Source organism: Silurus meridionalis, chromosome 18 (assembly GCF_014805685.1).
Source record: "Silurus meridionalis isolate SWU-2019-XX chromosome 18, ASM1480568v1, whole genome shotgun sequence".
NCBI lineage: Eukaryota > Metazoa > Chordata > Actinopteri > Siluriformes > Siluridae > Silurus > Silurus meridionalis.
In genome coordinates, this window is record NC_060901.1 from 7258855 (window position 1) to 7286816 (window position 27962).

Sequence of the window (27962 nt, forward strand, 5' to 3'; positions counted from 1 at the left end):
ACCGCGGCCATATTCACTTAGCTTCACACATTTCCCCCCCGTTAACATTTCATCTATATAAATAGCACTATATAGTTTGCATTACAGCTCATCTTCGGTTCGGGTTAATAATGGAGGAAACATCGGAAACACCGGAAACACAAGTATCTGTGCCGGAGGTGACAAACGAGAGGCCGAAAAGGAAAGCGAGCTGTAAGAGAAAATCGAGTTTCGCCGCGCCGGATTCTTCACCCCCAGGAAGCAGCAGCAGCAACAACAACAGCCGACGGTGAGCAGAACATGGCGGATCTCTGAGCGGGATATTTCACCGTGCTTTTCATCCGGTTTTGAATCAAAACAACAATTTCCTGTGTGTTTAGGGTACCCACACGTTGTCAGAAAAGTTAGACATTACACAAAGGGTTACCACTTTTACGCATACAGCCAACTTTACTCAAGATTAATCTCTACATATCTATACATAGATGTATCAACACCAAGCTGTAACTTTTCCAGGATGTCTGAAATGATATCTTTACATAGAATACATAAGTATGTGCAGTAGAAATGCTGTGGGATAATATCCAGACACTGCTAGTAAAGAACTTGTCTGGGAACAGTAAACTATATTTAATGGCCTCTGTTTTTACTAACTGAAGTCAGACATTTACCATTCAGTCAAGTACATTTACAGCATTTAGCAGATGCCCATATCCAAAGTAACTTACAATTACCTCATTCATACAACTGAGAAGTTGAAGGTTAAGGGCCTTGCTCAATGGCCTAGCAGTGGCACCTCAGTGGTGGGGTGGGATTTGAACTCATGACCTTCTGATCAGAAGCCCAGCATCTTAAGCACTGATCTACCACTTTCCCTCAGCCGTGTACTCTGTTATATATGACAATTTGTAATGTTAATATTCAAAAGCGATCTCAACAGAAAATATTATGCTTGTGTTTGTTGGATAGATCATAGATCTAGAGCATAGATCTGCTCTAGGTTTGATTGGGATAGAGTGGGTACTGAAAAATTAACGAGAAAATTTAAATAACAGATTCAATAACTGACCTTAGTGTTTTACATTTATGGCATTTGAGAGACACCGTTATCCAGAGCAACTTACAAGTGAGCAGTTGTTGCTCAAGGGCCCAGCAGTGGCATTGGTGATGCCAGATTGGTGGTGCTGGGATTTGATCTTGTGACCTTTTGATACAGAGTCCAATGCCTTAACCTCTGAGCTATCACCAAAATATAGCTGCTATTTAAACAAGATTTTGTGTTTTTTTGAGCATTTTCATGGCTAAAATGAATAAATATATAAAATAATGAATAAAAATGCTCAGTTATTGAGGCATCTGGATCAGAACGACACAAGTTTAAATCCCAGCACCACCAAGCTGCTGGTCCCTTAACCCTCAACTGCGCAGATATAAGTCACTCTGGATAAGGATGTCTGCCAAATGCCATAAATGTAAATAACTGTAGATTTTCTTCAGTTCAGGGTTCAGTTTATTATTTCTGAATAAACTCTTTGTAACCAGCAGATGGCAGCAATTTGTATTTGCTTATAGTTTTTACTTATTTTTTCTACTTCTAAGATAAACGATTTGGTTTGTTTTTTATTCTAAAAGAATGCAAGTTCACTTAAGAAAAAAGTAATCTAATAACTAATATACATTGTTAATACTAAAAACTGTAAATTGTTAAACAGTGCAATAACAATAATTTAATTGTTGTGAAATATCCAAATGCAATTTGTTTGTACTTTTTTTTTGTTAATATTTTTTCATCTGCTTCATAAATTGCACATTTTATGCTGCTGTACAATGGAAATTTCCCCACGGTGGAACAAATAAAGCTTTATCTTATCTTATTCTAACACCACAATGTCGGTTAAAACAATGGCGCTTCTCTACTGCAACTAGAACAACCGCCTTCACCCTAACCCCGCCCAGTCGAACCCGTATCTTAACAACTGCCCCCTATTCTCTTTCTGATTGGTTACAATTCAAGCTTCCGCCATATTCAAACACACCGCGGCCATATTCACTTAGCTTCACACATTTCCCCCCCGTTAACATTTCATCTATATAAATAGCACTATATAGTTTGCATTACAGCTCATCTTCGGTTCGGGTTAATAATGGAGGAAACATCGGAAACACCGGAAACACAAGTATCTGTGCCGGAGGTGACAAACGAGAGGCCGAAAAGGAAAGCGAGCTGTAAGAGAAAATCGAGTTTCGCCGCGCCGGATTCTTCACCCCCAGGAAGCAGCAGCAGCAACAACAACAGCCGACGGTGAGCAGAACATGGCGGATCTCTGAGCGGGATATTTCACCGTGCTTTTCATCCGGTTTTGAATCAAAACAACAATTTCCTGTGTGTTTAGGGTATATGAGTATTCCCCATAAAGTAATGACTGAATACGGAAATTGGTTTGCACGCTATTCGAAGTCATGTGCTCATTTTTAAATATATTTATTAAAATAAATTATAAAAGATATATATTTTTTTGTGATTTTGATGTATTCTTTGATCGTCATCTGGTGATCTACGTATATTTCACGCTTATGTAGTACTTCTAATCACAATACGCGTTATTTGACCATTTTCTGATTAAAGCTTCATTTGTTTACAGTAGAGCCGACAGTAAAAAGAGACAAAAAAGCAGCGAATGAGAAATAAGCTGAACATATATGGTTATGCAGCATTAAAAATTAAAGTGTAAGATTTTTTCACTTTTTTTAAATGGTGGCAGGTTGCAGACTTGTGTAATTCCTCTGTTGGCCACGCGGTGGAGCTGCGTACACACTAATACAATGTCTTCAGCATGAAAATCAAATCAAAGCTGCTTCAGTTGTGAGCCAGACATTGGGCAGGTTTACACTGGAACTCACTCTGAATGCTGGTTTCCTTTTGCAAGCCTTTATTTAGTCTTTTCCATGAGCCCTTTCCCACGAGTCCTTAGTGTAGTTGGTAACTCTGTGGTTAAACCTTTTGTTACTGACCAGAAGGTTGCGGGTTTAAGCTCCATTATCGCCAAGGGGCCATTCTGGGGCCCTTGAGCAAGGTCCAAGGGGGCTTGGGGCTGAACGGCGATGACACCAGATAGTCGTAAAACATTTCCATAACATTCAACATAGCATTTTAAAGCTATTATGTATAGAACATCGTGCAAAGATATAGAAGAAAGTGTATAAAAAATTTTTTTTTTTATCAATAAAGGTTAAAAAAAAAAAACTGCAAACAGGATTTACATTTTACTTGTCGGAAAAACCAAATTTAAAGCGGCCTATTATCCTGTTCGAGCATGCTCTTAGTACAGCGCCACATTGATGCACCAATCAAAAAAGTATTTACAGAATATCCCAGACATTGTGAGATATTAAAATCCCTGCCTCCAACATGTTTATATCAGCAATCAGTCAACATGATTTAAAAAAAAAAAAGTTAAGTAGGTGTTTGTTATTTTAACCTTTGATGGTATGCATACGACGGAACAACTTTCCCACAGGAACAAGGTGCTACATAGGAGAACATTAATTAACAAAAAGTAACTCAAAACTAACTTGGACACCCATGAAGAGTGGTTTTCAACATTCTGCTATTTGGGGAAAAAAACAGGAAGTGGTTAGGTGACTGAAAAGGAGACATCCTTTGACATCAATGGTGCGGTTCTCTGGAAAACGAAACAAAAAACAATTCATGGCATAAGTGCATAGCTTCCCCAGGACTTCGTGTTTGCACTCGCCTTTACTTTTACTTTACTTTTACTGAATGCTTATAAAGCCCATATTACGTAAGGAACTGTAACATTTCAAAATTCGACTCAAACAAAAACCTGCAGACCATAACAGGAAAAGCTAACATTTAATCACTGTCTGGTTTTATTTAGCCATTTCTCGCACCCTCACCTGTCATCAGAAATACATGCAGAATGGTTTGAAGTGGTGATAATGGGATGAAGCTGTAGATTCACACATCCTATCAACACCAGAAGCATTATGTAGACTAACCACATGCTGGCCAAAAGGTTCCACGTTGCACACAGGGTTACAACTTTTACACATACAGCCAACAGATCTTCAGAGAAGAATCTCCACATTTCTGAGCCATACATGGATGTATCACACCAGGCTGTCACTGTCACAGTGTAAAATAAAATCAAGAAGTTACTAGCAAAGGACTTGTCCGGGAACTTTCTGCTTCTCTGGGAACTTTCTGCTTCCCTGGAAAAAGTGAACTATATTTAATAGCCTCTACTTTTACTACCAAAGTTAGACATTTACCATTCTGTCATGTACTGCTGATAAACTGCAGTAGGTAATATGGCCTTGCTGTTGTTAAAGGGAGCACCGTGGCTGAACAGAACCACAGACATCAGAAGAAAAATAAATCACACTCACAACTTGAACTCTGTTGTCATGAAAGTCTTACAATTAAGATAAAGAAAACTTAGTTTTGTTATTTTAAGAAAAACACAACAGAATCAAGAATAGAACTTTTGGGAGATTTCCAAAAAAAAAAGTGGAGAAGGTTGATTTCTTTATTAATTGTTGTTATTTTGTACACACAACATAAGTAAGATTTCAGATGAAATGATCTTAAAGCACTATGAGGTAAATGATTGATTGTTTATTAGTCAGAGCTTCTAACAAGCTTTTTATACACTGATGAGATCCTAATGACGAGTGTATTCCCAGCTACACAATACTTTCTTTAGAAGGTTCAAAAACATAGAACTTTGCCAACCCTATCCCTACTTACACACACACTCCCCAGAGGCTTTTCAGTGACTAACACCATTTCATCATCATTTATCTACAAATAGCAACTGTATTTCTTGTGTAGTAGAGGTCAACTGATGGATAGTTTTAATAAAAAAAAAAAAATACAAACACTTTATGTAAAATATTTTCTTTATTACTTTATTACAGTAAGAAATGAAATGAACTGAATGAAAATGTGCTAAATGATATGAATATATTAATAACAAATATGATTGTATAATCAAGTTGTAAAACTATATAAAATATAGCAGTCTCATGTAAAAACAAACAGCACGTGGCGTCAGCGATTTGCCTCTAGAGGCCGCTCTCGTAATGATGGCGGACCTTCTCAGGCGGTCCGTGACGCAAGCCGGAAAAACTATCATTATGGATTTTTGCCATTACCCTATAGTTCCAGCAATCAACAATCGACCTCTGTTAAGTACTACTCTAATCTATAACTTGCATTCTTGGGCTTTATGCTGTTCATGTTTGATAAGCTTTGCTTTTAAACACACAGAGACAACACGCATGAGGAAACTTTTCCACACAGTCTCATATTATTTCTAGGTACAGAGCAGTAGAATAGAGGCAGGCTGTCGGTACAGATTACCCTACAGATAATATTTAATAAGGTTTCATCTTCTATTGATTTAGGCTTGTCATTCTGGCTTTGAGGTTCATGTCTGTCAGAAATGGCCCATGGCATTTGTGTGGGCATGAAAAGGATGATGTAAGCGGTAGTCTGTGTGAAATATAGCATTGTTCTGTTGTGCTTTCTAACCAGTGAGATTGACAGTTTATTCAAGTGTGTGTTTGACAGTCTGTGGGAGGAAGGGTGGATGGGTTTTGGAGAGTTTTCTTTTCTATATATACTATTTTATCAAAATGTTCAGCAAGGGATTGTTGGTTCAGTATCATTTATTTACCCGAGGTCGTATATAGCAATGATTTATGTTAGCTAACCCAGCGGGCAACCGAAAGAATGCATGGCAATGCTCCCGTGAACAAAGCAACCTCAATGAAAAAATAGTTTCAGCTTTAAAGTGAAGAAAGTTCAGCCAGCACAGATCCCTGCAACATGTAGGTCTTTCTTAAATATCATAAAGTAGGAAGCACAAAATTGTATAGAATAACTTTATAGAGGCCCAAACCTGCCCCTATGCGCAAAGCAAGCGCCATGAAAGCTTAATGAAGCATTGCCATCACCCCAGGCCTTCTCGTTGGACAACAGTGCCTGACCTCATCTATACTCTTGTGGCAAAATTAGCAAAAAATCTAGTGGAAAAACTTTTTTCCCCACTAGTTTTACTGGACAGGTGTCAACATATTTTTGGCCGTATAGCCTAGATAGCTAGTTAATTACATAGCTACAGAGTAGGGATGTGCAGTATACCTGCAAAATTCTGGTATCAAGTTATCCTGATAAGAAGGAGAGAGATGAAATAAAACTGAAAAAACACCTGAAACGCAAAAAAAAAACATTTGCAATTTTGTCATATCGCTATCATCGATCGAAAAATCTTAAGTTAAACCATCGTAACTTACTCCCTGCATGTGAATTATTGACCGTGGACAGATTTGTAGCCATTATCAGTATAATCCTAATGATTTGTTAATGTCACACCTCTGCTGATATTTGTATTGCAACAGGCAGTGGCAGTCAGTCACATGAGCTACGGAAGAGTCACTCTATCGCGCTGCTCCCGATTTAGGATTTTTGAAACACCAAGGTCACATTATTAACCATCAGAAGCATTTTCATGATTCTGCACTGCTGACCTTTAGGATTTTTGACCAGGACCATTTAGAATCAGCAAAGGAGGTGGACAGGAACAGATAATGTAGCTAAGCAAACTGGTGCTGAGGGAGCTTCTTGTTTCTTTCATTGTCTCTCTGTGCACTTGTTTTCCAATGTAGAGACAAATATATTTGCGAAAAGAGATGTCCCTGGTCTGCGAAGCATCATTCCAATGCGAGCGATTATATACTGAGACTTCATTGTTTGCTTTTCTCACATCAGGCATGCATCACAGACATACATAGTTTGGGCTTGCATTTTATTTCCTGTGATCAATTGGTAACCATAATCCGGCATTCACGTTGGCATTCTTCTCAGCCTTAAGGCAATTACCGCTCATTCTTTTATTTTTCTCTCACCCATATCACGTTCTCTTTCTCAAATCTTCTAACCTTTTATGCTACAGTGATATGATCCCCACATCACACCTACACTCATACACTAAAAATGAGCTCACCTTTTTCTCAAAAACAATGTTCAAGAGTGATGCACATCTCGCGTAAATACAGGTCTGTACAAGAGGATTCAGCTGACCAGTGTGGGTTTTGGACACAGTGATAAAGAACAGCACCTGCTTTTTCTTCTGCTTCTTAAATGTCTCGGGTCACATCCTCTGTTTTCTTTTGCATTGCTGCTTGACTGTAAAGTTAATATAGAGTTGTTGTTTTTTTAAGTTGTGTGTGGAGAGACTGTAGCTCAAGCAACTACAGACCGAAGAGAGGACCAAGAGAACAATGCTAACGTGAATCGTTAAGCTCTAAAAGGGTTTTATAGACCACCCTGACTGCCTACATCTCTCTGTTAGCTGTGGCCACATTCCCCGTGTGCAGCAATAACAAATGGATGCGCGAATAGCAGCTGAAGGAAGACAAGTGTCGTGTCCCTTGAGTGAACCGTTCGATTCAGAATGTTACGAATGCCAAAGTGCTCATGCGCCTTTAAAAGTCAGAGAAGTGTAGATAAGATGTTTACTCCGCCATCGTTCGACCTAATCAGCTATCAATGGGTAAAAGTGGAATGATTATTTATACTACTTATAAAGCAAATCTTAGTTTTGCACAATTTGTCAGCGTATAAAGTAGATGAATGCTATTTATCGAGAAGCTTTGCCGCTTCCTTTTCTTCTTTTTAGCTATTCCTATTTTATATATTTAATTTTTATATTTTATATAGCCCTAAAAATCTTTGCACCAAATTATAAAATGTAATTAACTTGTGTACACTTAACATACCATCCATGTATATAACCATATAGGGAGTTTAATGGGGCAATTTGGTTGTCAGTTGTCAGTAAAACAATGCCCAGTGTTCTATATTTATATCTTTTGTGCTGGCTGTAGTGTCCTGGTTAATTATCTTGTAATTAGCTAAGGAAATTAAATGAATCGACCATACAACCGTTTTATCGCAGTAGTGCGAAGGTTGTGACGAAAAGTAGTTACAAAGGGCAATTTCTTTCCCCGTTTGTCTTGAATGTAGGTTTGCATAGATAATGTTAGACATTGCGTCTGTTCCCAAGCACTAGTTTTTATCTGAAAAGAAAAAAAAAAATCAATATGACCACTGTGGTGTAAGTGATCCACTCAGATTGTCACTGAGTGGTTAAAGGCACTCAGACTCACCACATTGCAGATTAGCAGATGAACACGAGTGTGTTTGAGAGGGGGGTTTTCACCTGTGCAGCTGAAAAAGGACTCGTTATCTGTGTCAACATGACCCCACACTCACAGCTGTTACCAGTCCCCAAATAAAGAAAGAGCTGCACTGCTTCTTGAGAGGGAATTGCCCTCAGAGAAGAGGGAGTGCGCTGGATCCTCTGAATGAGTGCAGACGCTAGAGATTTTGGTTAGAGTTGGTGTGACTGCTTATGTTTGGTAGTTTTGCCGCTGTCTGCTTGCGTTTGCAGCACCATCAGCTGAAGATGCAGCATCACAGAAAACAGCGCTACACTAGGCTCGGGGTGTGGTACGTAACACGTGTGTTTTAATACAGCTACATGTACCACATTGCGGCCAGTGAGCTTAAGGCCGTGTCCACACTGAATACGTTTTTGTTCATCTCTTTTTCTCTCCGTTTTGGCCTTCTGTTCACACCGAGCGTTTTCCGTCAACGAATGCTCGATGATGCCGTTTTAGTCATTGCCGCACATTTCAAATATCCGGATTAGTGTAAACATAGCCTTAATCATTTATAGAAGTTATAGAACTAGAGGAGTGCCGATGCATGACTTGTGTGTGAATAGAACACCACATTTGTTAGCTATCAAATAGGGTAAGTAAAAGCTCCAATGTGATACACTTTCCTGGTTTTGTCACCCAGAAACCTACAAAATGTAATAATGGATGACAGACAAGTTCCTGCCTCACATTTGTATCTAAATATGAACAAATGTTTGAGCTCTCATTATAGATTTAGTCTCTGCTTTTCAGTTATTATAGTCTCTATTCTTCTGGTAAGGCTTTCCACTAGAGTTTTAAGCATAGCTGTGGGAATTTGTTTTTTGTCGATGAGCATAAATGTGGCCAGGTATTCATGTTGGTCAAAGAGGCCTGAGGTGATTGACAGGTGTCATGTATAATATATGAATTGTGTAAGGTTAATACAACCACGCTAGTAAAGATTCTCTGATATTCTGTTAATATAATGGGTTTTTTTTGTGCTGCCCAAGAACTTCTCAGAGACGCTCTTTTTTTTTTTTTTGACATTGAGTTTTAATGAAACTTTGAAATTGCTTGTACTTTTAAATAGAAGTTGACAGTTTTTCCAATTAATCAGCACTGATAGTAAATTGCTCAACCTATCGTCAAAAAACCACATCAAGTTTTTCCATGTAGCATCCTTGCTGAGTGGCTGAGGAAGTTCGCTGTCATTATGAGAGCGGCCTCTAGAGGCGAATCAGTGAAACCACGTGCTGTTTGTTTTCGACACGGTGCACAGAGAGCTCTATATTATCATTTATAATTAATTTTTTTATTATTTTTTTTGTATAATTAATATATTCATATTTATTTAATTTACCAAGTTTTCATGATTCAGTTCAGTTTTTTGTTTGTTTTTTTATCATAAGGTTCAGTACTGTTTCGCGTTATTTATTTATTTGTTTATTTATTTTTGTCCATTATCTATCCTAAAAGCTATTGGTCATGAAATAGTTGGTTAGTAATTGGTAAGATCCAACCTACGTATCGGTAAAATCTATTATCTGTCACCTCTACTTTTAAAGCACTTTGTGTTTTGACAATTGTCCTTATTTTATGACTCTCTGTGTTTGCTGTAGGCCTTCATTGAGAAGAGGAAGTTCTTTTGTCTTTCCCACCCCCGGCCCTCAGTGGGACTTCACTTTGGTAAGTACATAATCGTTTTAAATAGTACGAGTTCAATAGAATGTCTCTTCTCAGGTATAGCTGACATTCCACTTAGAAGTTTTTGCTTTTTATGCGTGTGGTATTTTTAATGGATATAAACCCAGAAAGCTGGGGGACATGTTTTTTGTGGATAAAAGTGATTTCACTTCTCATCAAACATCAAACATAGGGCTTGGGGGTGTGTGTGTGTTCAGAGTGGCTCTTCCTGTCCTGTGTTGTGACCCTGGCCATCAACGCTGTTGACAGTCTAGTTCTGTTCATCCTCAAATGCAGGTCACAGACTAAACTCTCAAGCCTGTGTGTGTGTGTGTGTGTGTGTGTGTTACGGTTCCAAAATGTATGCTTTTTAAGTTAACAAGGATTTCGGGTTTTGTACATTGCACAGTATTGAACTTTGGAACACTGCAGAAAGCCATTAGAGCCTTTAACAGGTCAGTCATCAGCTGTTCCAGAGAACTTGTGAGTCAGAGGTTAGGGAGCAGTCATTTAGGATTCCAATTAATTAGAAACTGCCTATTTTGATAACTATTTTCTTTCTTTCTCAGGAATGCCCATCCATATCATATTTATACACTGAGCCATGTTTTATGACTTGAGAATTACAGTATGACTGATATTGTTGCCATGTTTGCTACTCTTTAAACCTAACGATGCTCATGAGACTCTTAAAGGAACAAAAACAATTTGTACATTCTCATAAAAAGAGCATCCAGTAAAATTGGCTTTCCCGTCTTTCTTTTCCCTTTCATGTTTCAAATGAGACGTTATTAATGAACATCTTCAATGGCCATGTGTGCTGATGATGTCGGTAACTCTGCCGTAGTAATGGTTTTATTGGAATGGTTAGGAGAAGTGGAATTTTACATGCTTAACATGGGTGCACAGGGTAAACTGTCCCGTTGAGGTTTTAGTAAATAAGACATTTTTGGAACTCTGCTCAACCCCTCAGATGTGGACTAGAACTAGCTGTTGTACATTAGCAAATAGGAGCAGGTTTTAATTTTTTCTTTTTATTTAAGTTCAAATTTCTACACATGGAACCCAGTTTATTTAAAATCATTAGATTCAGTTGACATTATTTATAGATTTGTCTTTGATTAATGATGAGTTTATAAAACTGTAATTAAACAAAATAAAAAAAAGCCCCAAGGCTCTGCATTATAGACCTCACGTTGAGATCCATGAATATAAACAGTATAAATTATTATAAACTACGGTTTTACTAATGAGGAGCTAAACAGTCGGGAAGAATTGTGTGATTTAACTCTGGGCAAATCCATCACATGCTTCAGTAATGACCTCATACGAAACAAAATAGATCATGATCTTGTTGAGTTGAGTCCAAGGAAAAACTTGGGGTGGAACTTTATTGGTGTCACTTTATTAATGAGCATAAATCTGTTATGATGGGGCTTTATTGATCTTTTTTGTGTGTGGTGTTCAATTTGACACCATTGTTTTTTGGTGGTTCTAAGTTTTAATTTAAAGAATGGAACATACTGAGCTTTTGAACAACTTGATACCCGTATGCACAGATATTTTGAATCGATGGTGAAAAAGGGCAAAAGCCGAGTCACTGAAGCTTCTTTCGGAAAAGATTTACTTTATTTGTTGTACATTAGCACCGCCCTTTAGCGACTACTCCATTAGACAAGGTTAATCCTTTCATACGAGGTCGAATGCCTTTGCGTGTCTGTGGCCCAGCTGCCTCAGATAAACATCTGATCCTACGATACCTCAAGCTTTCCTTTGTCCAGCTCTGCCTCTCACAGTCATAAGAGAATTTACAAAGCGCCTATTCCTCCTGGATCAGTTAAGTGCCATTTGAAGTAAATGTAAACTGGTGTCTGATTGAGAACAGAGCGCAAGAGGCCTGATTAAAGAGGAAATAAAGAGGCCGGGTGAATTCCACTGTTTATGAAGGCAAGTGAAATTTGAGGCGTCATTCCTCTGAGGCGAATCAGAGGGAGAGGAAGAGAAGCAGGTTCTTTATCCTGTGCCAAATGATTGCTTTGATATAAAGGTATCCCCCAGAACACGTACAGGCATTAGCTCATTAGATGAACACATGGAGCTTATTAAGGTTCCAGTTGGCGCTTTATTATCTCGCCTTCAAAAGCTTATCGAAGTAAAAGATGCACAAGTTTAACAATCACCTCATCTCTAAGTTTTTTTTTTTTTTTTTTTTATCATCGAATTTTGTGCCATGGTGAAGGTGGGAAAAGGTGTTTGATGTGGGCGTACTTCCATTGCCCGAGTTAAAGCAAGTTGGGAAGCCTCAGGGCAAATACATACACAAAAAATTACAAAAAAGTAGTGTTCTCACTGGTTTCCTTGGACAGTTGAGTTTTCCTGAAGATTTTCCCCAAATTACCAGAAGATTGGCTGTCACTGTCTCGAAAGCTAAAACAAGGGTTTTTTTTTTCTCCCTTTTTTTTTCTCCCCATTTTCTTTCTAATTCTCATCCACCAGCCATCATCAACATCAAAACTTATTAGCTGCACTGAGTCTCTGCCACAACTTGGTGAAGCTGTCTCAATTACATGATATTTGCTGTCTCCATTATTTCTCCCTTGGATTTTTCAGCAATATGAACATGGGGTGTTGCTGAGACGAGTGAGAAGATAACCTTTTTTTTTGTTTGTTTGTTTTTTCCAAGGGCGGTTCAATTAAACCTGATACCGATTGCCGGCGTGGGAGGTGAGGTGGGAGTTATTCCCTATTAATGAGCAAAGTTTAGACTAGTCTTCATATGTAGCCTAAATATTTCTGTATCTGTGGAGAATTTCCAACTGTTCCTTTGTTATCTCTTTCCTCACCACGTTCAGAGTGTGTGTGTGGAAAATCGAAATAAAAAAACAAACCGTGTCCAATCCTAGACGTTTTAGGAAGGGAGGGGATGTCCGAATATCTTCTGTCAGCAGATGTTGCTGTGAAAATACCCATCAGGCATGTTGTATATTCAGACCACAGGGCACTCTGCACTGTTTTCCTTTCCATTTTAGTCTGGCAGTCCACAGCACTGATCTCCCTCTATTTCTTTTCCATAGTCTGTACAGTGTGTAACTGCTTTTTGTTATGGTAGGGTTTCTGATTAAACTCAGGTTGAAAGTAGACCTGGGAAAACCATTTAAGGTTAGAGATTTTTTAAACATAGTTATATCACTGTTCTAGTCAGCAATATGGTAAAGAGTTGAAATGGTATGCAGCAATAAAGACTGTTCTTAGCGTTAAGAAATCTGTGGACTCTCACCCAGATAACATCATGGCCCCTCCTCATTAAAGATGTTCAATGCTGGTTTCTGTTTATTTGGACTGCAAATAACCTTCTTCATGCTTATCTAACCTTTTCTAAGTACAAGCTAAGCCTTTTCATCAAAGGCCTGATTGATTCTCCCTGTTGTCTCCGAATGGGGATTTTTCTAAATGAGCATGTCATTTATCCCATCTAATTGCGGTCACATTACAGAGCAGTTAACACTGAATGCCTAATTAAAGGTAGGCTGAGTAGCTCTTACCCGCATCACTGTTGTCATCGCACTGGCATTCGTTGCTTTTTGTGGGACATCTATTCAATTCAATTCAATTCATTTTTATTTGTATAGCGCTTTTAGCAATGAACATTGTCTCAAAGCAGCTTTACACAGATAATGTGGTGATAAAAAATGTGTATGTTCTTTATAAGTGTAAGTTTGTCCCTGATAAACGAGCCGGTGGCAACTGTGGGAAGGAAAAACTCCTTGAGGTGGCATAAGGAAGAAACCTTGAAAGGAACCAGATTTAAGAGGGAACCCATCCTCATCTGCGTTGCACCGAATGTCCATTTATTGCAGATATGTGATGGTGATCAGAAGCAAACTGTAGGTCCTGAGTCAGTGTAGCAGACTGTTGACATTAACTACAGTCCGAATCCATCCTCAAAGCTCCCGTTTTTACTAAATCTATAAATATGTATCACAGTTTATACTATATGTTGTAGTAACACATTTATACTAATAAGCTATACTTTGGCTTGTGTGATAACCAGTTAAAAAATCACCAGGGGCAACAAAGATCTCTGCTACTTCCGTCTAAACACTAAATGAGAACTAACTGCAAGTTGGGATGGAACTTGCACGTGTGAAAATTGAACATGGAATCAAACATGGCATGGGATTGATCTGAGCTAATTGTTCAATTGTTCAAGTGAATTTTTTTGCATTTGTTGATTTGCATAGAATCATGAAAATCTCAGTATAACTCCGCTTCATGTTAGGAGTGTTTATAGAAATGTTATTGTCTAGATTATAGTTGTTTCCTCAAGTTATAGTTTTTTTTTTTTTTAAACATAAAACATTTGAGATAAGCTTTATTTTATAGTTGTGTCCAGTTATAATAGTTATGGATCTGGTTGGATCGAAACGGTCACTATTTATCCGAGCAGCTTCTTTAGTCAGACTTAACTTCCAGATCATCCAACTCTTCCACTATCATGTACAGTTATATTTTATTGGAACTACAGTGGTAAATCTGGAAATTGACACCAATAAAGCACATTAAAGCGCATGTCTTTTTGTTACTAGTTTGTGAATTGACTTCCTGCAGTGAACTGCGAGCTTGCGCGCACACACAATGCAGGTTACACGCTTTACTCGCTGAGCCTCACCACACACATCTTCACATTTACACATGCAGATGCTTAAGTGTCCTGGGGGTAATGATGGCCTTCCTGAGTTTTGATGGGCCTCCTTGTGGGACATTGTAAACCACAGTAACATATGCTTTAAGCAACCACCCATCCTTCAGGCCACCGTGTCTGAAGCAGCAGGCAGCGAATGAATGAATGAGAGAGAGACCAGCCTTGCTTCTTTTCACAGTCATAGTGTTTGGTGAGCATGTGTATTGAGGAAATGCTTTTTGTTTGTTGGCCAGCGAGAACATTTCTGCTTTCAATTACAGAGCCTGTGGTTATCGAATTGTAACAGCTTTTTGTCTCTCTACAGAAACGGAAACGCAGGGATAAAGAGGAAGATGCAGTCAGTCTATGCAGCTTTGATTTTAAGGTGAGTTTGTGTGTATTATCAAGTTGGGCATTTAAAATGTCTGGCAAAAATGTGGCATCAGCACCTTTAAAATGGCCAATTATTATGTGTTAGTCAAATCAAGAAGCTTTTATTTTCATTTCAACCATATATAGCTGATGCAGTACACAGTGAAATGAGACAACGTTCCTCCAGTTCCCTGGTGCTCCAAAAACTAAAATAAACTCATGTCTTGTTTATTAAGGCGATTTCGCGTTACAAGAATTCAGTCAGTATCTTCACTGCTGTCAACAGAGTACATGCACACCTGGTTTCAAATTAGGTAATATCTTGTCAGATAAATTTACAGGCTATGTAAGCAATTCTTTCTCAGACAATTAAGTAAAGAATAAGATGACTTAATGCTAGCGAATAGTTGCTGGTTGTTGGTATCAGGTCGGTCTGTCTGTCTGTCTGTCTATCTATCTATCTATCTATCTATCTATCTATCTATCTATCTATCTATCTAAAGCTGACAATTCTAGCATCTAGCTACTGGTTGTTGGTATCAGTTGGTATATAATGAGATTATATTTATCTTTTCATCCATTTATCCAACCATCTATCTTGATTTATGCCGCCATTTTACCATGCGTGTGTAGACATTATGTTCACAGTATTTTTGTCCACACCCTGTTCTTTACTTTCCATAGTCACTGCCACAGCAGTCTACACCCTTCTAAAGCTAAGAGCGATACTATTGTCAATTGGTGATAGTTAGGGGACACTATAAGACAGTGGTATGAAACCCATTAATGCCTTGATACATCTTCTAATACACATCAATGACCTGAACAACACTCATTCGTGAACAAAGAAATAAATCACCCAAGTAAATCATCTTATTCAGACACAACCCAGAGCTATTTATTACAATAATGAGTCTTTTAACTGGAACTAAATAAACTATTAAAATAAAACGCCTGTCAGGCAAAGGAAAAGCATTACACTTAGACCTTGGTCATCTGCACTGAAAATCGCTTTAATATAAGATCACGATAGAGATGGTACTGGTGTGCTTTTCTTTCTTTCTTTTTTTATATATAATGTAGGCGATTTTTACATAATGATAGATTAAAGAAAGTCAATCCTAAAATTTAAATCTCGTTTGCTGAAGCAAGCAAGACAGGTAGATTTGAGTACAAGTACAAATGACATAAAAAAAATTTAAATTAAACTAAAATCTGTAGACTTTTTTCCATGAATGCAAATGTCACATGGTTTTTCACTGTGTATGGCTTTATATGCATGTGTGCATTTTTTTTTTTTGTTAAGCTAAATATGGCAAAATAGGAAAATGTGATGCGCAGATCTGTTTTGTTGGCAGTTCATTGTTATTTTTTCCCCCTGCACTGTCATTCTTTATTTACTTTTTCTGTAACATTCGACAGGGATGGATTATTTCTTTATACACACACACAGCAGTAACTATCTTTATACACGACAGTAACAGTCATGACAATAAGTAGCAGCATTTCTGCCTCATGCACACACACACTGTGTTTTATATCATGCCACCATAATCATCTCTTTCTCAGACCTGCTTATTTTGTCTGTAAACCTGATGTTACTGGGTTTTTAGTTTTTTTTTCATTTTTATTCATTATTTTAAATTCTTCAAATTGGTTCCTTTTCGTAATAAGGGACTCCTTGTACTTATACCTCCCTTTTGACAGGTTTCATTAGCCTTAATTATGCCATCATGTTAAAACAGTAAAGAATCCCAATTTCCCTCAATTTGATACCCTCGATGAACTGTGTTTCAGTGTACAATTAAACCACACACCATGACTGAAACCTCTACTTCTGTGTAAAGTGCACATCTGCTCTTTTCACTTCAGTCTTGTGGTTACTGTCTCACACCGCAGCAAGATGCAGACCATCCCCAACCCCACCCATTTCTCAAACGCAACACCACACTCACTCATATGCGCAAAAGCTTCCTGTGGAAGGGGGAGGACGGGGTGGATAAGGACCCCTATTGCAGATTTTTTTTCTCTACCCTTTAGTATCACCTTCTAACATCTGTAATGATTAGCTTGAAGACACTGTTGTATTTTAATCCCCCACATGCTGAGCTCATGAGCGAGAGAGAGAGAGAAAGCGCAGATTCTTTGCTTTCAATTTATCAATTTTAAAACTGTTCATTTCAATGAGTCAGAAATTTTTATATTCCTGTAAAACACTCAGCATCTTGACAAATCAGATACAATCGGCCGGAAATGAAGATAGATCCACTTGGAAACTCAAACAACTTCCTAACAAATGACTGAGTATAGAAATGCATTCTTTCCTGTGTAGTGAGTTACTGTTAATAACAAGCGTGAGCATGCAGGGGCAAGAAAGTGTAAGTTTTTTGTTTGTGTATTTGTCAGAGACCAGTATGTACAAACACACCAAACCAAACACACACTTTTTCTTACGCAAAGAATTTCCACTACTGAGTAATCGATCGTCTAGTGTAAAGTGAAAAAGAAAGTCATGTCCACAGTCCAGAGATTATGTGTAGGTTTGAGAAAATTGTCCAAGAATTTAGATCCTTTCTAAAAAGAAGCTTCTTTTTCTTTTAATTCAAATCTCAAAAAGCCACAAAAAAAATCACAATTTCTTTTATTTCTTCAATAATTCAAAGTACTTTCATTTATTGTCTTTAATGTTCCTATTATCATTTGTTTCACACGACTTGTGCTTAAACAACTTATGTGAATAGACTTTGTTACTATCAGCACACAGATCTATTAATAGAATATTAATGAGTAAAACACTGATATCTATTAAAATTTTCATGAGCCTAAAACCTTCTTTTCAACTACTCCAATAAATCACGCAATTAAGGCCACGGGTGTTGTGGCGAGTTCGAGTCAGAAGATTCTTCCATCATTTTATAATCGTCTCAAAATGTTCTGCTTGCTGTTGAACTGTAGGTTCTTGATAAGTAGAAACCATCAAGTGGAAGTGAAACGCGTTAAAGGCGCAAGCGCTCGACCCTGGGAGGTGGTTGACCAGTTACGTTTTTATCCACTCATAAATAAAAAGGAACGACTGATTTTACAAAAAGTAGTTGAGTAAAAAGGTATTTGACTTGAAATGTAGTGAAGTCCCCCAATTTATATATTCTTCAGTAAAGTACAGATGCACAAAAAAAATTACTTTAGTACAGTAACGAATTACATTTACTTCTACTTCATTACTGCATGCATGTCAGATATATTTATTTATTTTTTGGCCAAAATTTTGTATTAACCATTAATTCCTAGTCTCTAAACCTCAACCTAACCAAGTCCAAGATTCTGGTATTATTCAAACAATGCATAAATATATATTATAAAATGACTTAGTTCCTGTTCCTCTTTATCCATGCATTTCCAATTTACAGGGTGTGTTTGCTTTCACTTTCACAGCGACCGGATGGCGTAGGCACGACTAATCAGAAATGAGAAAGTACCTAAACAAAATGCTCAGCAATTACCCGTGTAACCTGTTTCAGACTTGTGTAGTGTGTAACTTGTTTTAGAATTGAAGCTGTGCGCTACAAAGTGTGGAGAAACATTCAAGAGAAAGAATATTGATGTAGATTACGAGCAAAAATAAAATATAAGCTACTCTGTATTTTACACAGTAAGCCCCCCTACTGTACAGACTTGCCCAGTGACCATATTGCACATGGTCTCAACCTGTCTGCTCGACCTGTGTGGGTTAGATACAGTCATGTCTGTAAGCAGGTGTCCTCCTAGACCATGCGTAGGATCCCCACTCCTCTATGACTAGTGCTGTTACTTCACCATGGTTATGCAGTGTTTGTTTTCAGCATGCTTGTTATATTATGGGGTCAGACTTCACTGAGGTAATGTGTGAATCATTAGCACTGAAATCAGATGTCTCAGGTGTGCAGCTGTAAAGCAGCACGATCAGAGAAATGACTATACCTGGTGCATCGGAAAACCGATCCATTTCACCTATTTTTTCTTTTTTATTCTTTTTCTTTTTCCCCGACAAACAAAATAGTCAGGGAAATATTTTTGCCACCAGAAGAGGGCAGCATTCAGCTCAACTTTACAGAGGCAAGACTCTCGAGCTTTGTGCTTTTTCTCTTATTTACACACTGCAAAGTTTAGACAACGCAGAATACATTAATAAGCCATAATATTTTTCCTAATCATGTAGTTTCATAAATGTATGCATTATAGCAGCTTAGCCAGAGCTGCACTCATGCAGGGAGCAGAAATGACTGACTTTTTAATAATTAAAAAAGTGCACATAAATGCCACATGTGCAATTTTTATGGTTAACCATATCAGACTAAAATAGTGTTTCTTTTTGTTGAACCATGACCTGCTATAGTCCAATCATAATTTAGTTTGACAAATTGTAATAATTAGGGTGGACTAATTAGCTATATGGCAAATGCCCAAGATTTGAACCAGGTAGCTTTGTCTGGTCCTGCCAGGCTCAACTGTGGTGACTCAATCATGCGTGTGAAGTGTGGAGTAGGCGTTCTGGAGAGACGACCTGTTTGTGTTTCACACCTATTTCTCCAGCTGTCTGGGTGTTACTCCACAGGAGGCAGAGAACAGGTCACGCTGCAGGTTCGGCCCTGCCTGCTGTCCAAAATGTACGTCACACCTCTCGTCAAAACAGTCCCGTCATGTAATTATTGCTATTCTGTTCCTGGAGGCTTTATCGTTCTGTTATTGACTTGAGACACAAATTTGCACTAACCCTAGGTTGTAGAATCTACTTAGTCATGTGCTTAATGTAAAATGGTGACACAAACAAGAACAAATTGATGCATTCTTAGCCAAGAACCTTCTCTCTGTTTAAAAAAAAAAAAAAAAAAACCCAACCCCCTGAGTAGCTTCACATGCAAACACCAGCTTTCACACTTCACTATTGACACAGCAGGCTGAGCGAACACTAAGCTACAGTTTCTCCATTTGCTCAGGACACATCCACAAGCCTTATTTACACCGGTTTAGCACCAAGCCTTCGCACGAACAATGCGACGGTCCATTTGCGCAGCTGAACCTTTGAGCCCTGGCTTTATACGGAAAGAATAAACAGCAAAAACTAAACCTAAAGGCTTAGATTATTTGTGCAGCACACCTCAGGGGTCAATTATGCCCTCCATTTTAGATGGAGATAAAGTGCTGATTCCCTTTTGTGTACTTAATCTAAGTCACTGCTTTGGTTTTGGTGTGGTCTGGTTTAGTTTCTCGATTTTGTACTTTGAAACTTCGTTACACTTAGACCGATTCCTGTTTCTTTAATCAATAGAGAGAGAGAGAGAGAGAGAGACCCATGAACCATGTTTGGTGTAGCATACCTATGATTAGTATTTCTATTGATCATCTCTCCCTTCCCCCATACCTGATAACGACCCCTGCTTCAGTACAGACTCTCATCTCTACAACTTCACAGAGACTGCTGTTCCAATCCACTTTTATCCACACAGGCCTCACTCTCACTCTCACCATCTTACAATATCCTTTTATTTATTTATTTTTATTTTTATTATCCTGAATGTGTCTTTAGTCAGAAAGCTTAAGGAAAATTCCTTTTGGTTGTTGCAATAGAACCAGTTGACACAGTGTGAATTTTTTATAACCATGTTTTTTTTTTTATATATATATGTTAATTGCAGAGTCATTTAGAAATTAATTCTCCTACAGTGCTACAACATACAAATACTGATGGCATGAGTTTTTCATCATCTTCATGCACAAACTCGTGCTTCAAACACTTTGTTTTCTGGTACATTCGATGTTAACTATTTGGAAAGGGCCAAAATGGTGCAATTTCGTGGAATTTTTTTACTTGCAATAAAACATAAATTTGATCACATTCTTAGTGGAAATAACCGAACATATCTGGTGTTATTTTTCATAGCAAATGTGGACATTCTGGTAAACCGCCTTATGAAGGCATGCACTGAAGTGACGCAGTGACTTCTGTATGAAAATGTTTGAGGACATTTGCTAATCCTGTGTGATTTTGGGAAAAATCGGACACAGTAGACTCTGGAGGGCTTGACCGTTTTAAGTTACTTTGCTTATTCCCACCCCTTACTGTTTTAAAATGGGTGTGGTTTACTTTCTGGTCCCACCCTCCACACCAACTCTGAGTATTTGAGTTCCCTCCCTCCCACATCCAACAGAACAAAGTTGGAGCTTGTTGCAGCACACCGTGTGCGCTCTTAGAAGTCAGGCAGCGCCACCGAGGCGAACAATGAAGTACAAAGGATTTTTTTTTTAAAAGCAACTTTCCCTGAAATTGTATTTATTCTTATAATTTTTTTTATAACTTATTTGTGGATTACATTCTGTGGATAACCCTTGGGAATAGCAGACCATTACCAGTGGATTTTATTGAAAGAAATGGTGGCTTACGATGAACCTGGTGTGGTGCCCATCAAACGGACTCTACAGAAAATAGACTATCAGAATCAAGTGTGCAAAGAACTTGAGGTGAGCTTGAAATTGATACAAATGGCATGCGATTTTAATGCTGCGTAATTTATTTATTTTTGCTTACAATGTTATCAGTACGAGGAGAACTTTGCCCTAGCAGCCACTACAGGTGTGTTTCTCTAAGGTGTATACGTACTGCCAAGGAGTACAAAGGTCATCCTTTAGAGGATTTAGATGGTTGTTTTGAGTGGTATTGCTTTAAATGTAACCCATGATAAGCTGATGTGCCTGAACAGGCATTTATAATGAACTACTACAGACCTGAAGAGCAGGTAAAGCAGACTCTGGTGAGGCCTCCAGGGCTGCATGACTGCACACACATGGAGAATAAAAGCATTCCACAAGTTAAGAGTTACTGCAGTCCATGGCCTAGGTGTGCCTGTCTCCCCCCCCCCGGGCAAACATCACAGGGAACCAGGATTTGAAACGACCAATTTCTTTTAAACGCATCTTCCTCTTTATGATTTGATTCGGAAGTGAAAAACAAGAACTGGTAAAGCTGACAGGAAAGCTGAATGGGAAGTCGAAAAAAAAAAAGAAAAATGTGAATGAGGCATTTTAGAATTTGTGAAAAACTGCAGAGAAAACCTGTGAAACGTAGAAGCTCGAACGATTTCACAAGTCGACCCCCAACTTTTTGTTTAATCAGCAGTTCCTCAGTGGTGGATCACCAGGGGAGCCAGGGAATTCCCCCCACTGTGCTGCCCCAACACCACCACAATCTGAACCACAGTATGCAATCTAGATTGAGGGCATTGTGAGTCCAGTGCCTGCTAAAACTTCCTCTCCGAGCAGTTCTATCCCAGTCAGCAAACCAGAAATAGTATCCCCAATCAGTCTGCCTGCATGTTACACTCTGTGTGCTGTGTATCGCAAACATGTGATGTCATTGGCCGTGGTTTGTGTAAGATGACTTAATTCAGAAAAAATATGGAGTTCAGTCAAATGTAATTAAACATATCAAAATAAAGTAACACATCAGACTGCAGGATTAATTGATTCTTTTTTGTTTTTTTTATTAACCCCTTATTGTCCATCAGCTTTTTTTGCTGGAAGACAATCACTTTGTGGTCTCCCACCTTTATTGTCCCCAGCAGAGATAAGTTACTTGGTCTCAGTTTGATTAAATTGCCGTTTGGTGGTCTTGGTTAGCACAGTATAACTTAACCTCAGACAGCATCCTGTTAATGTAAACTAGATCTGCTCTGCAGCTGTCTGAAGCAGTTCGAGTCTGAATGGTGGATCTGTTCATCAGCTTTGCTGTGCCAAACTGAAGTCTCATTCTTTTTTTTTTTTTTCTCTCTCTTTTTTTCTGGACTGAAAACCAGGCATCCATATTTAATAGTACATTTAAACAGACTACACACAGTCATTTGTCTGTATCATGCTTTTAAGTTTTAAGCATGGTGGTTTTTTTCAGCCCCTGAAGCCCATGAGTGTTTCAGAACTGTGATTATAGTGTATAGTAATCCTGCTGGGTTTGCCAGTGTGAAATCACCTTGTCAGGTTTGTTTTACTTTGATTTTTTTTTTTTTTTTTTGTTGCTCTGGTTTGTACAGTTTGGCTCAAGTCCCAGTCGTTATGGCTTTGGGGCTGGAACTTTGTTTGTACAAGGGGTTCAGGTGTGCTTCTCCCTCTCACGCAATAGGGCTTCAGGGCCTGTCTCAACACGAGGCATTCATCCACACTGAAGCGTTAGAAAGGAGTACAGAAAGAACGATAGACGGTCACCGTGGGGGTGGGGCAGAAAAGCACACAATCCTGTCTTTTCCCCCTGCTCGCTCCAGACATACATTTTCAGAGCAGTTCGTAATTCCCTTTGAAAATAAATTCGACAAGACAACCAAATGAATAAAATAGATAAACATGGCAGTTAGAACATGTGCGAGACCACTTTCTTGAATGTGTGTCAGAGTGAGACAGCTGAGACAGGGGTCTTGTACATTCCACACATGCCCCTAGACCTCTTGAACTCCATAGCTGCAGGCAGAAAGAGGTCATTGTACTTCTTTCATACTGAGGGGAGTCCCGCATGATGTGTCCAACAGCTGTTGCCTCTGCAGTTTTGCAGCCAAGGAAACGCCAGCCAGTCTGACCCAAAATCCACCCCTCAATAATCTTCCCTTTTGCTCCCCCCTTCTCTCATAGCTAGTGGATTCTGGGGAACATGTCCCGTGACTAGTCGTGGCTTCTTTTGCCGATTTCAGAGACTCATTTTGTATTTGTGTCAAAAGCAAGTCAACCGTTAATGTATTTATAATTTTTTTTCCCCCGTCTGTCTTGTGCAGGAACCCAGTACTAAGCGCGTACGGCCTCTGGGCCGAGTCACCTCGCTGGCGAACCTCATCTCTCCCGCGAAGAATGGGGCCGTCCGGCGCTTCGGTCAGACTCTGCAGGCTTCACTGCGGGGCGACGGGCGCTCTCCGGGCGTGCCCCAGCACAAGGCAGGCAGCAAGGCGGCGGCACCCACACCCCCCAAACGGCGTAACAGCACCCTTTGGTCTGAAACTCTGGACGTGCACCAAAAAGGCGCTTTCTCCATGAAGGAGATAAAAAGACAAGAGGTGCGTATAGCAAGAGCTAGAGAAAACAGATTGCAGCATACATCCCAGACGAGTAAATTTACCATGTCTCCTAGTGAGACACTATTAAATCAGACTGCACTGACTTATTAAACCCTAAGGGCCTTAGGCTTGGATGCTTTTCTTTTTCTTCTGGTTTACTTTTTTCTTGGGGTTTTTTTTTTTTTTTTTTTTTTGGGGCTCCTGAATTCATTGTGGTGTGTACTCTGGCTGAGAAGACTGGAAATAGTCTCAAATGAATAAAAAAATCTGTGCATCACCCCACTAAACTAATAGAGTTCTGGTGCTGTGGCACTTTTGCCTCTCGGAGAATTCTAGTTTTTCCAGTCAGCCATTAAAGCAAACGTTGTGTATCTGCAAGGGAAAAAAAAGTTTCATGTGAATCATTTAGGGTTGTTTTGACATTAAATGTACCACATGTTTTTAAAGTAACACCTTGTGTTGATTTGTAATTGCGCAGGCTATATTTGAGCTGTCTCGAGGAGAGCAGGACCTGATTGAGGACCTTCAGCTTGCCCGCAAGGTCGGTACTCATTGTGGATTAGCACTTGTGGGAATGGCAACTGTACTTTCAGAACACCGAATAATGTTAGCATGGACTGATCAAAGACTGCTTTTTTTTTATTTATTTACAGGCATACCATGACCCAATGTTAAAACTATCAATCATGTCTGAAGAGGAGTTGACTGCCATCTTCGGAGATCTGGATGCTTACATCCCACTTCATGAAGGTGAATACAGAAATCCATTTCTCTCATCTAGCCGTGGCTTTGTTTTTTGCATCTGACATTCAGTGCACCTAACAACTTCTTTGCTCCATCAGATCTGTTGGCACAGCTGGCCAGAGCGACCGGCCCTGACGGGACAGTCCGAGAGATCGGCCAGATTGTAGTCAACTGGGTAAGATTTCTCATTCCCTTTTTTGTTTATAAAATCATGTGTGTGAGACTCTGTATTGATGACCCTGTATTACCTCTTGCAGCTGCCCAGACTCAATGCATACCGAGCATACTGCAGCAACCAGCTGGCAGCAAAAGCCCTGCTGGACCAGAAAAAGCAGGACCCAAAAGTTCAGGACTTCCTGCAGCGCTGTCTTGAGTCACCCTTCAGCAGGAAGCTCGATCTCTGGAGCTTTCTCGACATCCCCCGTTCACGGCTGGTCAAATACCCGCTCCTGTTGAGAGAGATCCTCCGACACACCCCACCTGAACACCCAGACACTGGCAGCCTGGAAGAAGCTGTGAGTATCCTCGGAAAAAGATTCGCCCAAACACACACAGGTTATCTGAAAATGAGAAATGAACTCTGGAATGACGTTGTGTCTTTCACATCTGCAGGTCAGAATTATTCAGGGTGTGCTGACCGACATTAACATGAAGAAAGGCGAGTCCGAGTGCCAGTACTACATCGATAAACTGGAGTACTTAGACGACAGGCAGAAAGATCCACGCTTAGAGCAGTGCAAGAGCCTGCTGTGCCATGGCGAGCTACGTCACAAGAGCGGCACGGTGAGTCCCGCACGTTTCCCTCTGCACTAGAAAAGCTTATCGCTCACTAATCAAATCTAATCTGTTGAATTACACTTTAGCCCTTGAATCGTTCGGTCATTAAACCAAGCCTTCTTATGTTTCTGTAGAAACTGCACGTGTTCCTGTTCACTGAAGTTCTGGTCCTCACGCGACCCGTGATGCGGAACGAACGCCAGTGTTTCCAGGTGTACCGGCAGCCCATTCCTGTGCAAGACCTCGTCCTGGAGGACCTGCAGGACGGAGACGTGCGCATGGGCGGCTCATTCAGGGGGGCTTTCAGCAACTCGGATAAAGGTGAGCTTTGCGTGTGTTTTTTCTGTTTTATATGCGCTGACATAATAATTGACTGATATAAACATGATTATTTTTTAACACAACACTGTCTGTTTGCAGCCAAGAACATCTTCCGTGTGCGTTTCCAGGACGCCACTCAGGGTCAGTCACACACGCTTCAAGTCAACGACATCTTCCACAAGCAGCAGTGGCTCAATTGCCTGCGTAGTGCCATGTCCGTTATCCAGACCGACGCTTCCAGCGACACTTGCTGTGATCGCCGTTCCTCCACGGCCTCCGCAATCGTCCACATGGAGGAGACGGACGAGAATCAGCCTCAAAGCCAGGAGCCTCCCAGCCCCACACCTTCCACCATCTCGACATCGTCCTCGTCCTCATCCTCATCGTCGACATCATCTGGATCGCCAAGAAAATCTAAAAAGGACAAGCGTATACTCTGCTCTTTGGGCAAGAGGAAGGAAACCATGGTGTAGAGTGCGCTCTACATGGACTATAAGCTTGTCCCGAGCAAACTTTGTATTTATGTGTGTGTGTTGGAACCCTGAGGTTCTACGGCAGTGTTTTTTTTTTTTTTTTTTTTTTTACTGTCCTCAATGGCAGCTATATCCCCTTCAATTTCCCCCTACACACTCCGAAACCGAACCACAGGGCGCAAATCCAGACCAGGGGAAAGGTTATGTTGAGAAGTGTTTTACACACATGCACACGCTTTCACTCAGTGACCAGTATGAGACGGAACATGACCACACAAGCCCTGTTTACTCTTAGTATAATATTACTATTATTATTACTTGGTTTGTAATTAAATGTTATATATGTATATATATATATATATATGTATGTGTATATATGTATATGTATGTGTGTGTGTATGTGTGTGTATATATATATATATATATATATATATATATATATATATATATATATATATATATATATATATATATATATATATTCCCAGAAATCAGAAAATTACTGTAGCTCTTTTTTATTATTATTTGTATTTTTATTTTTTTATAGAAACAGCACTGTAGCTTTTAGCTGAAAAAAACTGTGTATGCAAAAATACAATAAGGGGGAAAAAAACAGCTGTAAGAAAAGAAATGATCAGAATATAAGTCTACTGAGGGGGTTGAATTTCAGCATAATCCTTTTAAATCAGTATGATGTTTTATCAGCTTGACACTTTGCTGTATGGATTGTACACAAAACAGAATTCATTGAAATCCATTTGTTCTTGAAAACCAAAAGAAATCAGTCAAATTGTGATTTGAGACACTAAGATCTACTAATCACAAAGATCAGGATATGTGGTATTATTTTACTCATGTAAAATTGAAACTGAGCCATGTTGGCTTTTTTTTCTTTTCTTTTCTTTTTTTTTTTTTTTTTTTTTTTTTTTAAGAAAGCTAACTTCCAGATACATTTTCAATGTAGCATCTTGCATGGAGCATTACTTGTACAATGGCGTGTAAATGCTTGTATAAATAGAAGAGTTTGTGGAAATCTCAGGCAAGGAACTTGCATGTTGTAAGAGGGCTTTAGATATGTTGTTTATAAGAGCGTTTGTTTGAAATGCAGTGAGAGAATATTGTGTCTTTGATTCTTGATACTGAGCTTCATCACAGCTTTTGGTTGTGTTCCATCTTAGTGTCCTGAACGAAGCACAAATGTCTGATGGATTGGTGAAAAGCCAATGAACGTAGTTTACTAGGAACGATAAAAAGCATGTAGAAAGAAAGGTAAAAGTGAATGTTAGGTAGAAAAAAAGGCATCAAAAGTTGTTTGTATAAAAGACAAAAATGTGTTGATGTTTGATGAGAGCTTGTAAATTTGTTCACTGTATAAAGAGAACATAGTTAAAGGGACAATAAAGATCTGTGTAAGATATGCATCTGAAAACTGGGTCTTGCCTTTTCTTTATTGAAAAGAAAAAAAAAAAACACCTTAGGGCAGCCCCTACACCCACATCCAACATCCAGAATATCTCCACTTTTGGAACCAGGTGTGATGTGATATGGGGTCTAGCCAGCATATCCAGTCTACAATCTATGACCTACAATCAAATCAAGGAGGAGGAAATTTCAACCCATTTTTATAAATTTTTATTG

At 39.1% G+C, this 27962-nt stretch overlaps 1 protein-coding gene across 3 annotated transcripts; it reads left to right on the forward strand.

The window, feature by feature from the left end:
- net1 (neuroepithelial cell transforming 1) lies at window positions 1-27753 on the forward strand. Of its 3 annotated transcripts, none has more exons than XM_046874206.1 (11): window positions 1-268; window positions 9831-9897; window positions 14901-14960; window positions 23734-24009; window positions 24488-24550; window positions 24663-24759; window positions 24852-24928; window positions 25011-25268; window positions 25366-25536; window positions 25665-25851; window positions 25951-27753. In XM_046874206.1, the coding sequence occupies exons 1-11, from the start codon at window positions 111-113 to the stop codon at window positions 26322-26324; spliced, it is 1788 nt and encodes a 595-aa protein (XP_046730162.1). In that variant the 5' UTR covers window positions 1-110; the 3' UTR covers window positions 26325-27753. The 3 variants fall into 3 exon arrangements, with proteins under 3 accessions (XP_046730162.1, XP_046730161.1, XP_046730163.1); XM_046874205.1 differs by lacking the exon at window positions 1-268 and adding an exon at window positions 2014-2281; XM_046874207.1 differs by lacking the exons at window positions 1-268; window positions 9831-9897; window positions 14901-14960 and adding an exon at window positions 21122-21442.
- The last annotated feature ends 209 nt before the right edge of the window (window positions 27754-27962 follow it).